This window comes from Quercus lobata, chromosome 2 (genome assembly GCF_001633185.2).
Source record: "Quercus lobata isolate SW786 chromosome 2, ValleyOak3.0 Primary Assembly, whole genome shotgun sequence".
NCBI classification, from domain to species: Eukaryota; Viridiplantae; Streptophyta; class Magnoliopsida; order Fagales; family Fagaceae; genus Quercus; species Quercus lobata.
Window position 1 is genome coordinate 91,876,227 of NC_044905.1, and position 12,265 is coordinate 91,888,491.

At 33.6% G+C, this 12,265-nt stretch overlaps 1 protein-coding gene across 1 annotated transcript; it reads left to right on the forward strand.

Moving 5' to 3' along the window:
• Positions 1-1,017: 1,017 nt before the first annotated feature.
• On the forward strand, positions 1,018-12,265 carry LOC115977199 (pentatricopeptide repeat-containing protein At3g59040-like). The gene is made up of 7 exons (XM_031098908.1): positions 1,018-1,153; positions 1,471-1,783; positions 2,199-2,489; positions 3,618-3,866; positions 7,220-7,344; positions 10,436-10,534; positions 11,483-12,265. Exons 1-7 carry the CDS (start codon positions 1,095-1,097, stop codon positions 12,057-12,059), a joined length of 1,713 nt encoding a protein of 570 aa, XP_030954768.1. The 5' UTR covers positions 1,018-1,094; the 3' UTR covers positions 12,060-12,265.

The window sequence follows — 12,265 nt, forward strand, 5'->3', positions numbered from 1 at the left end:
CGTTTTTAAAACTTATTAGCAAAGTAGCATCTCGAGTCTAAAGAGGCTTGAGTTCAATGGTAGAGATTCAAGTTCGTAGATGACATGGATAAATGATCTACGTGGAACTAGAGACTTGAGTTCCATAGAGCAATACTAAGAAAGCATAATAGAACCTCTGTTCTAGAGAAAGAAGAAGATGACGACGTTGGAGAAAGAAGAAGACGTTGGGGGTTCTTTGAATTTGATATGAGTAGGAGTATTGAAGATCTAGAAGAAGAAGAAGACGCTAGAGGAGAAGATCCAATTAGGTATTTGTTCTTGTGTGGGTATTTTCTGATTTTTGGGTCTTGGTGTGGGTGTTTGAGAAATGAGATTTTTAGGTATGAGAATTTATGAATCCATAGGTTGTTTTTGATTTGGGTATGGAGAAAGAAGGAAGAACATGGGTATGCGACTAAAGAACAGTTTCAGCCAAAGAATAAGAAAGGAACTTGAGTGTCTAAAACTCGAGTTTCACGTGGATTTTAAGTCCATCTCAACTCTGCCAACACATAGAACTTGAGTCTCTTAAGCTCGAGTTGCTACAATGAACTCGCTAAGAGACTCAAGATGTTAGTTTGCTAATATGTTTTGAAAACTTGCTAACTAACAAAATTGTTTATAAAATGGAGTAAAATGGCAAATTTCCTCACTGGGGATGGCTTCAAGGAACACCCGATCATAAACTACGCTTGGCCGATGCAACCATTTCAAGGCTCTGTTGTCGTTGGCAACAAATAGCTGTTCAACTTTGAACAGTTCCAAATGCCGAGATTCACAACTATTTAAAACCCATATCAATTTTTTTTTTTTTAAATTGAAGTCATAATTTTTTATTTTTTATTTTTTTATATATATATATATTTTTTATATATAAATTATATGTTCTGGTTTTGTCCTTAAGAAGGCACTGAAATTTGTATGAGCTAGTGAAGGGTAGTTTGGACTTTTTAAAAAATATAAATTGTCATATGCCTTTCCGAACCCGAAGAAAAGCGCGCCCGGAGAATGAGGCAGAGCTCAGACTCAAGAGTGTCTAAATAGATAAGATTTTTTTTTCTCTCTCAAACTCGATGCCTCAAACCTTATTTCTCAAGCCCTTCATTTCTTCAGTTCCTCTTACTAATTGCAGGTTCTCTCTCTCTCTTCGTCTAATACTTGAATTTGATAAACCCCATTAAAGAATAAACCCCCTTTATTCCTGTTTTCAGCTACTCCTTTTATTTTTCCATAAGGGTCTTTATTTTTGGGTGTCACTGGTTTTTATCAAAATAGTGAGCAGTATTTTAATGTGATTGTGATGGTTATCTTTATTCTAAACTGGATTTTGAATTTTTTTTCAATATTCATTTCCCAATATACTATGTAGTTGCAATGAATGAATATTGTTATGCAGTTTTGATTGGATATATGTAATAATTCATTCGTTGCTGTTGTGTTATGTTGCAGTAATAAATCAATTGTAGTAAATAATGTGAGCAATGTTAGGATACGAGGGAGAGTGGGTGTTGTTGTTTGTATGGGAATGTTGGCACCCAGGAAGAGGAAGAAGAAGAAGGAAGGTTTCGAGGTATTCCGAGATGCAGCTGACGAAGCTGATCAGAAGAGTTGGAGGAGACTGATGACTGAAATTCAGGAGACGGGTTCTGCAGTTGCAGTGCTCAAACAACTGAATGTTAGTAACCAGGGCATTTCAAGAGACAAGGTCCTTGGGACCTTGCTCAGATTTAAGCAACTAAACAAATGGAAACTTGTCATTGAGGTATGAGGTATCTATCTACTATCCATAAATGTTGAAGATTTCTATTTACATAATCATAGAACTTTTCATGGTTTGACAGTGCGCATACATCCACAGAAACAAGCAAACGGATCATTCCACTATATGAAAAAAAAAAAAAAATTAAAGATTACAACATAGTTATGCTGTTGTCTGCCCAATAGTGTACATTAAATTTCCCAATATACGGTTACCATACCATGAGGTCCTCAAACTAGAGACTGGTGTTATTTTCTCATTCAGAATATGAGCTACTATCTCTAACATACACACACATTCATTTTTGTGCTTTGGAATAAAATGAATATACTATTCCTAAACTCATTACTTTGGTGGTCAATATATGCTTTTGATCTTCTATTTTGATGTTACATACTAGTCTTCTTTTGTGTTGTAGATCCTTGAATGGCTCAGGGCTCAAAGCTGGTGGGTGTTTAGTGAACTGGATTTCCTCATGCTTCTAACAGCTTATGGAAAGCAAGGGGACTTCAACAGGGCCGAGAGAGTTTTTAGCTTGATGAATAAGAAGGGCTACGCACCAAGTGTCATATCCCACACTGCTCTTATGGAAGCATATGGAAGAGGAGGCCGATACAATAATGCTGAAGCAATATTTCGAAGGATGTTGTCTTCAGGCCCTCAACCTTCAGCCTTAACATATCAAATAATACTTAAGATATTTGTTGAGGTAATTTTTTTTTAAGCCCTATAACTTTATGCCAAAGTCTGTTGTTGAGCTTCTAGCTTGCCATCAAGGTCGGTTTGGTCATCATTGAAATGGTCATATAAGGATGGTTGTTCCCCATTGTTTGATGTGGTGTCTTTGGAGGGAAAGAAATAGCAAGTGCTTTGAAGATAATGAGAGAACTATGCCAGATCTCAAGTTATTCTTTTTTAGAACCTTATTGGAGTAGTTGTCAGATTTGAGAAACCAATCTTTATTTTCAATTCTTGATTTACTTGATTTATGTAATTTTTGGAATTGATTGTATACCCCTATATACTCCTTGTGTGCTTGGGTGTCTTTTTTTATATATCAATAAATCTTTATTACTTATCATAAAAAAAAAAAAAAAAAAAAAATTGATACTCGTAGAATTAGAACTTTAGGTTTAACTTGAAAAAATTTGAGAACAATAAATTTTGAAAATCTATTAATGAAAAAGACCATCTGAACTATGCCTGAATTGCAGGGTCCTTTATGGCTGGCTCACAGCCTTCAACAAAATTTGATCTATTGAAGTTATGATCTAAAATTGTCACTACAGGCATTTTTGAGTCTTGACATAAACTGCTCTAGAAAATAATAGTTTTCTACCACTACTTTGAAAGTGAAAGTTGTTGATATTCTAAGATTTGACTGAATGCTGACCCTACAAAGAACGTAATGAGCCTTGAATCCACAACTGAAAGTTGATGGAACTCCAAGCTTTGACTGGATAAAGACCTGACATGTTTGTTATGGCTACTGGACTTCCAACAACAATAACAAAAACAACCAAGCCTTAGTCCCTCAATATTTGGGGTTGACTATGGATTCTCAACAAACTAATCAAACTAATGAACACTCCAAAATGGTAGAAACTTTTTAAAATAGATAAATTGAACACCTAGACACGTTGCATCCCCAACTTCATGTGTATCATAATATATTTATGATACCATACACAGAGATGGGTTAAGTTTTCTTCTTCTTCTTTTATTTTTATTTTTTTGTGTAAGTTTTTTTTATATAGTGGGAGTGACTCTCTAACCTAAGATGTAATTCATAATTTAAATTATCTTGCAATTTCATGAGTGACCGGAGCTACTGCAGGGAGGTAAGTTCAAGGAAGCTGAAGACGTTTTCGAGACCCTTTTGAATGAGGAAAAATCACCTTTAAAGCCAGACCAAAAGATGTTTCACATGATGATCTATATGCATAAGAAGGCAAGGAATTATGAGAAAGCTCGAAAAGTATTTGCACTCATGGCTGAGAGAGGAGTTCAACAATCAACAGTTACTTATAATAGCTTAATGTCATTTGAGACTAATTACAAGGAAGTTTCAAAGATGTATGACCAGGTAAAATTAAGAAATTTCTGATTTATCTTTCATGTAACCAGAGTATAATATGCACTGACAGTCACTAGCAAAAAATTATTGTGATTATAGACAATAAGCATGCAGCATTAGTACTCTAATATGCTGTTTCTAGACGTTCTACAATTTCCATTATTATTCCTAGGAATTTGAAACTTCAAATGTATATTTCATTATGAAATTCCCTCTTGATATAGAGATATTTTGTAATTAATTTTAAGAAATCACCAGCTAATATGTGTTTTAGCTGGTGAGCTATCTAAGAATAAGCTATATATCTATGTTTTACTTCCTTAATATGTTTAAAAAAATGTCCTTAAAATTCTTATGTTTTAGCAATGCTGATTTCCTTAACATGTTTAAAAAGAGTCCCTAAAATTCTTATGATTTAGCAATGTTGATGGATTTTTTTTTTTAAACAAAATTTTTATTATATTTTTTGATAAGTAAAAAATTTTATTGAAGAAGGAAAATAGGCTGACACATGGGATTTGTGCAGTCCAATTTCAAAGAATACAAATTATAAAGATAGAGAAATACAAAAATGAACAAGACATCAAAGGAATGTTGATGGATGTCCTTAAGGACAGAAGGATGAGCAGTCTCATTTATCTAGGATTGAGGTGGGTTTATATTAGTTGATACTGTTTCTTAAACTTTTGGTGGTATTAAATATGAATGCTAGCTAATAGGCTTGAAACAGTGTTGGGGACGAGGTCTTGAGTGGCATGTTGGCGAGATCTGTGGAGGGAGGTTTCATAGTCGAGTTCCAAGTGGAGGGAGGAAATAGAGAAGCTCTAACTGTTTCACATCTTATGCTTGCTAATGACACTTTCTTGTTTTGTGATGTTTTAGCTTCTAATGTCTGGTAAATCTGTGTTATGATTTTATGTTTTGAAGCAATTATGGGCTTGGTGATTAACTTGCTTCAAAACATAGATTGGCCACACTATTGGATTGTAAAGTGGGATCTTTACCGTATGAACTATTTGGCTATGTAGCTGGGTTCATCATATAAAATTAGTGCAGTTTGGAACATGGTTGTTGAAAGGACAGAGAAAAGGCTAGTTCAATGCAAAAATTTCTACCTATTGAAGGCGATCCTTATGATCTTACTCGAGTACGTTATCTATCCTTCCAATTTGTTTTCTTTCTTTGTTTACTATTCCTACGCATCAACGAAATTTTTGGTGGGGTGGGAGAGATGGGGAATTCAAATTCCATTTGGTGAATTGGAGTGTGGTGTGCTCTCCCATAAAAACTGGTGGTTTGGGAGTGAGGAACCTTCAGTCAGGCTTTGTTGTTAGATGTGGTTATGGAGGTTGGGAGAGGAGAGCCATCAGTTTTGGAGACATGTCATAGGGGCAAAATATGGGGTATTATGGGGTGATTGGACTTCCGAAGTGGTTAGAAGACCCAAAGGGGGCTTTAGTCTTTGGAAAGGCATAATACCTGGATGGGATAAATTTGCTGCCAATATTTGTTTCAAAATTGGGGATGGCAGGAGGGTCAAATTTGGGCATGATAGGTGGTATGGAGGAAGGGCTCTAAAGGATTCTATCCTGAGTCAAATGTTCATTTGTGGGTAAAAAACTTTGGGATAAGGTTCATACTTAAATTGTAGAGGTCAAATGCTTAAATTTTTGTGAATAATTGTTTTTAACATTGTACCAATACAAGCAGTTCTCTTTATATCTGCCATTTAAGTCTATAATTCCACATGTTGTGCCTTATTTTTGAGGGAAAGTCTGTGCCTACATATGAGGGGAAGTGTTAGAAGAATAATTGAATGATTAGATTTCCCACTTTCTATCAGCGTAATCCATTGGGATGAGTGGTAATTTAACAGTTTCTTTTTGAGGTTGAATTTTATGGACTACCTGTGGAAGATGAAGGCAAATTCCTTGAAAATAGGAGATATAGTAAATTTGACTATTTAGGTTGATCCCAATCAAGTCAAGATAATCTATTGGGGCAACTTTGGGGTGAGACGTGAACAGATTGATTTATGACCATTTAGTGCTGACTTTGATCAAGAGATACGTAGATTTGGGAAAAAGTTAAATATCTACATTAAGCAGGTTCTCCATGTGAAATCATGGAGTAGCAGTGTATGGCCTTTTGTCGAGTTGCAAAAAAGCTAGATTCTCCATGTGCAGTCATAACAATTTAACAGAACGTAAGAATAGTAATAACCCCCATAATGTCTAAGTGACACTACTAAAAAATTGATTAACTGGAATTCTGGTAGTGAGATTGTTCCTCAGGTCAAGCCTTCCCAACCAATGGGGCATATATACAACCTTCTTGTAGATTTATTGGGTTTGATATACTGCCTTCTATTACAATTAACTAGTGAAGCTTTTTCCAGAAACAAAACCCAACATCTTGATCTTTTGCACCCATCTCAAAGGTGCACTGAGATACCAGCCTATCATTGTCCAAAATTACTCAATCACTGGGTTCCATAGTACCCCAGAATCCTCTTCATCAATCCATATCTTCTTTATTCATTTTCAGAGTAGGAGAGTTCAGGCTTCTCCAAAACTGACAATCAGAAATCAGTTAATAGTCTTACTGCATCAAACTATTGCAACCTAATTGTAAACATCTTTTTCTCAAATCCATCATTGCATTTCTTAAAGTATGTCTGTCAGTTCCCTGATACTTTTAGTCAGCATGTAGACAACATGTTCTCCATTGAAGTTCTCAAATATGGCATAAACCTGTAAGGAGATCCTTTCAGTTGTTCTGATTTTAAATGAGGTGGGTGGTGTTTTCCTTCTTGATGGACACAATTAATATGACAAACCAATATGGGAAAAATGGGTTTGACGTCTGTTTTTCTGGTTTCTTATGAAATGTCTTTGTTTAAATTAAATAATTCACAAGGTTTTGGATAAGACTTGAGGGTGTGCAAGCCTGTTTATGTTGACATTTTTAAGGTAACCTTCTGTCATTGAATAGCATTAGTAATTTATTTACGCTAGTGACATTGAAACATAATAAGTTAACTCATAATAATTGTACTTCATCACAAAAAAGAAGGATACTTGATAGTTCTATGTAAATAGATCCTTTTAGTAAAGAGAGCTGGTTTTTCAATGATCATCAAGTTGATTTTTGTGTGGAAATTGTGGGCCAAGTGATTGACTTCATGCACCTAGCTGATTGTAATATCTCTTGATGACCCTGTAAATACCAAAGAGCAATTCTGGAATATGCCCTGATGCTTTGTGAGGTAGTTTTTATCTATTTATTTATTTTTAAATACCTCTTAATCTCTTGTTAATATTACATTCATCAGATTTTTGAAGTATATTCATGATTTTTAGATGCAAAGATCTGGTCTTCAACCTGATGTTGTCAGCTATGCCCTACTTATTAATGCTTATGGGAAAGCAAGAAGGGAGGACGAAGCGCTAGCTGTTTTTGAGGAGATGCTTGATGCTGGTGTCAGGTGTGTAGGCACATTCTTAACTTTTCTTCTTTTATAGGGAGCTATAGGTCTTGAAAGTTAAATATGAAAAAAAATGGGTTGTATCAGTTGAACTGATTTAACCTGAAGCTCACTCAACCTGGTAAAGCTAAATTAGTTGGTGGGCTTCTTTGCACACATTTTTCTGTCTGAATTTGAAAGAATAAATTTGGCTCATTGTCTTTGTTTATTTTTCTCTTCTGGTGCTTTGGAGAGTTCAAAATCCAACTCTCCTAAACGAGGTCAATAAAACATCATGATTGAATTATGAACTCCAGTAAACCAACCTATAACTATATTGAAACTTTAAGAAGAATTAAATGATATCTCGCTTGATGCACGGATACTTTACAATTTCATTTGAAATCATTTTTATGTATATTAAGACCTACATATAATATTTATATTTGTTCACAATATTGTTATATACTTTGAAACTTGATTTTCTTAATTCATATTTTATTAAAAAAAATTGTATAATACTATAACACAATAATAAATTATAATATTTATTGTTAAAAGAAAACTTTATTTTTTAAATTGATTAAATGATTTTGAAATCTATAAATACAAGTTTAAAGCATAAAATACTTTTTTATCCTAAAATTACATAAATTTAAGCAACCTCCCAAACACTTCCTCAACCACTCTATTCTCACAACCAAATATGAAGACCCCAATCTCAAACACCCAATCCATTATCTCAATGAAATTAAGGAAATAATTTGTAAGCAACATAAAGAGAATATGATTAAACAAAGAGAAATTGGATTAAAAACACATCTATTTATCAAAATTTAATTGCCTTTAGTTGGACTTCTATATCCTTTAAAAAAAATGAAAAACACTTTGAAATCACCATTAATTTTTACTTTTATCACTATGGCTTATACCGCACAAAATAGCAGTAAAAAAAATTACAAAGAAACCTACAAATTATGAGTTCTAAAAAAAAAAAAAAAAAAGCCAACTTCATAAATAATCAATTAGAAGGTTTTTTTTTCTAAAACAAAATACATTTATGACTTTCCCAAACCAAAATCGCAAACACCCAAAGACTCAAAGCAAATCACAATCTTCACAAAATCCACAGCATCTGACGTCAACATCAAATTGTAAACTGAATTAAAAACGCAAGCCTCCTTCCTTGGTCATAGCTTACTCATACGGACTAGGGTCAAATGATACGATAATATTGGAGTTATGCAGATGTTGTTGAAAAGTTGAAGGTAAATGACATCGTTTTTTGTCTAGGTGTATTTGAGATGAGATGTCATGAGGCTTGTGGGCATATAAAGGAGTAGAAGTGAAAATGGTGAATGAAAATGCAAAGAGTTTTGCGTGTGTGAGAGAGAGGAAAAGTCTTGAAATATTGAACTAAACGAAACAAATAGTAGTCTTGAAACATTGAATTAAAGGAAACAAAAATTAGTCTTGAAACATTGAACTAAAGGAAATAAAGAGTCTTCTATTTTTAAATTTGTTCTTATCTCTAATGTGGCTTAAAAGTGTTTCAATTATATTTAAAGAGTGCACCACATGACAGAACCTCATACTCTCCCGCATGAGGTCTCTGCTTTTATGAAAGTAATTTGTTTTGCCTAAAAATTAAACAATTTCTAAAATGACTTTTCTTCTTTCTATCTCTACCAATATATCATTCTATTATTTTTGGTGTAGTGTTTGATTGATATTATTCCTTTATGAGAGGTCCATACTTTTTGAAATTCTGTTATAGTGTGCTATGTTTTTCCAATTTTTTTCTCTATAGCTAAACTTTTTAAGTTTCAAATAAATTATTCAAATTCCTCTTTATTTTAAAGGAGGTTATCATGATAATCAAAACTCATAGCAAAATTACTTTTTAATATTACTCAAATAATTGATAGACATATTCAAATCCATAGCTGATATTGTGTTTTGATATAAATTTAAATTCTTACTTCTTACTTCCAAAATAGCTAAGTATTAACTCAAACAAAAGTCAAACCAAAGTTATAAAAGGGAGAGAGACTACTTGTGTTGGGGAACTTAAAAATACAACACCTAAAGGTGTTAACCTAAAATAGAGTTATAAAAAAACACAATGTTTTATCAATATAAAATAGATCTATAAGAAATAATAAAAAATTGAGAGAGAGAATAATAATTTTTTCAAGCGAGAATGTGAGAGATAATAACAAATTTATAGAAAATTAGATGAGAAGAAAAAAAGTTAAAAGATATAGTAATAAACACCACTTATAAAAAAAAAAAGTAATAAATACCAAATTATCATAGTCCTGCTATGTAATAGAATAAGACTATATTCGTATACACTATCTTTATAATGTAATAAGATAACATTTATGAAATCAAATAAAAGAAAAAAGATAACAATTTAAAAACACAAAACTAAATTAGAATAACCCAAAGTAGAACTCTAAAGAACACAAAAGTTAATCAACCTAAAATAGAGATGCAAGATTAAAAAATCCACCAAAAAATGGGGAAAAAAATTGAGATATATATATGTATATATTTGTGGGAATTGGGAAAGTTATGTATAGAATGTGAGATAATTGCAAAGTTGTAGTAAAATGATGGGGATAAAAAGAGGCAAAAATAAAAGAAGATAAAGGGATAGAGGAAGGAAGATATTAAGGTAGATAGTAGTGGGGAGATGAAAAGGTAAAAGGGAGGGAAAAGTTTGGAAAAAGTGTAACAATAATTTGGGGATTAATAAGAAGAAAAAGAGTTAAAAATATGAGAGAGAGAGAGAGAGAGAGTTGAAAATAGGTGGATGGTGTGGCTGCTGATGTGGCTCAACAGGAGCGTATTAACAATAAATGCTACACTTCAACTTTTAAACACATATAGATTGAGTTAGGAGTTATTCGCCTTGTTTTTTGTCGGTTATTTTTTCAGGCAGAATTCTGAACTTTTAGTTTCTGGGTTGGTTTTTGTTATGCTGATTGCTTCACCAAGACAAGCTGATGGCAACTGACTAGCCAATGGCTAACTACTATTTGTTTATTAGAGATTTCTATTGGTTTTGAAGATTACAACACCTGTCATTTTGTCTTTTCTCCAGACCAACCCACAAAGCTTATAACATCTTGCTTGATGCATTTGCGATCTCGGGGATGGTGGAGCAAGCTCGCACTGTGTTTAAGAGTATGAAAAGGGACAGGTAATGTGATTACTCTACACTTTCTATCCCTAAATCACCATATGCACTTTATACAAGTTCGAATTTATTCATAGCAAAATGTTTTGAGGCTTCTTTTTGTTGATTTCTCAAAGACAGAAGCTCTTTCCGTTGTGCTCAATAATGTTAATAAGAATATAACCTACTCCTGCATGAACTCTTTTCAGAAGCTGACCTGTTTCAGATATTAGACAATGATTTTGACTAGTTATTTAATTGTATCTCTCTTTCTTTTTGTGAAGCTTAAATTGGTCCAGTTAATGAAGTACATAGGTTGGTATCATTGAGCTATATTCTGGAAGGACCTAGAAGTTGTTGGGTCCATGTCCTCCATGAGGTCATCCATGTCTTGTCATTTGGTCTTTTCTGTGTTTCTTTTCTTTTTTCCTTAAAAAAAGGAAAATAAAAAATCAACTTCTACTATCCGTCTCTCTTTCTTTGTAGCATAAATTTCTCCTCAGACAGTGTTCATGGTGCATCCACCTATCCTTCTGCTTAATTCCTTCCCCCTCTCTCCCTTGGTATTTTGTTTTCTGTCTTGTATGGTAAACTGGTTCACTTTATACATTCTCTTTTGGGCATGAGGATTCTTTGTAGATGTTTATTTGAAACTTTTATTAGTCAGATAAAAATCCAGTCACCCTATATAGATTTGCTAAGTATAGAACCTCAAAAAACAGGTTCGCTGTAATCCTTTCAAGTGTCTGACAGAGCAAAGGATCATGAAGTACTTTTGTTACAACTATTATTCAATGTCAAGAATGGGAGAGTATTAATTCAATGATCAAATGCATGCCCTTCTAGATGGAAAATAATGTATAGGAGTCATGGATATTGACAAGGGTGCTTAACAGAGTGATAGCTGCCCATGTACATTTGCTGTCTTAATGACAAGGGTGCACTACTCTTTATCATTGTTTGCTTTTGCAGATTTACCCCAGATCTTTGCTCTTATACGACTATGTTATCGGCTTATGTGAATGCTTCTGATATGGAGGGTGCTGAAAATTTCTTCAGAAGACTAAAACAAGATGGATTTGAACCCAATGTTGTCACTTATGGGGCATTGATCAAAGGGTATGCAAAAATAAATAACCTTGAGAAGATGATGGAGAAATATGAAGAAATGCAGGCATGTGGTGTCAAAGCAAATCAAACAGTCTTGACCACAATTATGGATGCATATGGCAAAAACAGGGATTTCGGCAGTGCTGTTGTTTGGTACAAGGAAATGGAGTCTTGTGGGTTTCCTCCTGATCAGAAAGCAAAGAATGTTCTGTTATCTTTGGCTAAAACAGTAGAAGAACAAGAGGAAGCTAATCAAATTGCAGGAAATTTGGATCAATCTAGCAATGAACATAGACTAAACAGGGTTCCCAGGTTTGTTGATGGGGATTCTGATGATGAACATGATGAGGAAGAAGGGGCCACTTCTTGTGATGAAAGACTAGATGAACTGATTCTTTTGAATAGTGATCATGGAAGAAACTTAGGAGGCCTACTGTAAATTTAATATACTTGTATTTTGTGTTACAGTTGTATTAGTCAGCCTTGAAAATTAATTTAACAGGTCAGTTAAGAGTAGCTACGTAGGACAAATTCATTCCATTGTACCTTAATGGGATTTGGAGATATTTCTGCCTCTCCACGATACACAAAATCTCAGTTTTGATGGTCGAATATGATATCTTTGAAAGTACTCTACTTAGTTTA

Bases quoted from the DNA above. Each gene is read 5' to 3' on its own strand.
- LOC115977199 (XM_031098908.1), top strand. From the start codon at position 1,095: ATGCCTCAAACCTTATTTCTCAAGCCCTTCATTTCTTCAGTTCCTCTT. The intron at 1,784-2,198 runs GTATGAGGTATC...TTTGTGTTGTAG, and splicing joins AATGGAAACTTGTCATTGAG to ATCCTTGAATGGCTCAGGGC. The intron at 7,345-10,435 runs GTGTGTAGGCAC...TCTTTTCTCCAG, and splicing joins ATGCTTGATGCTGGTGTCAG to ACCAACCCACAAAGCTTATA.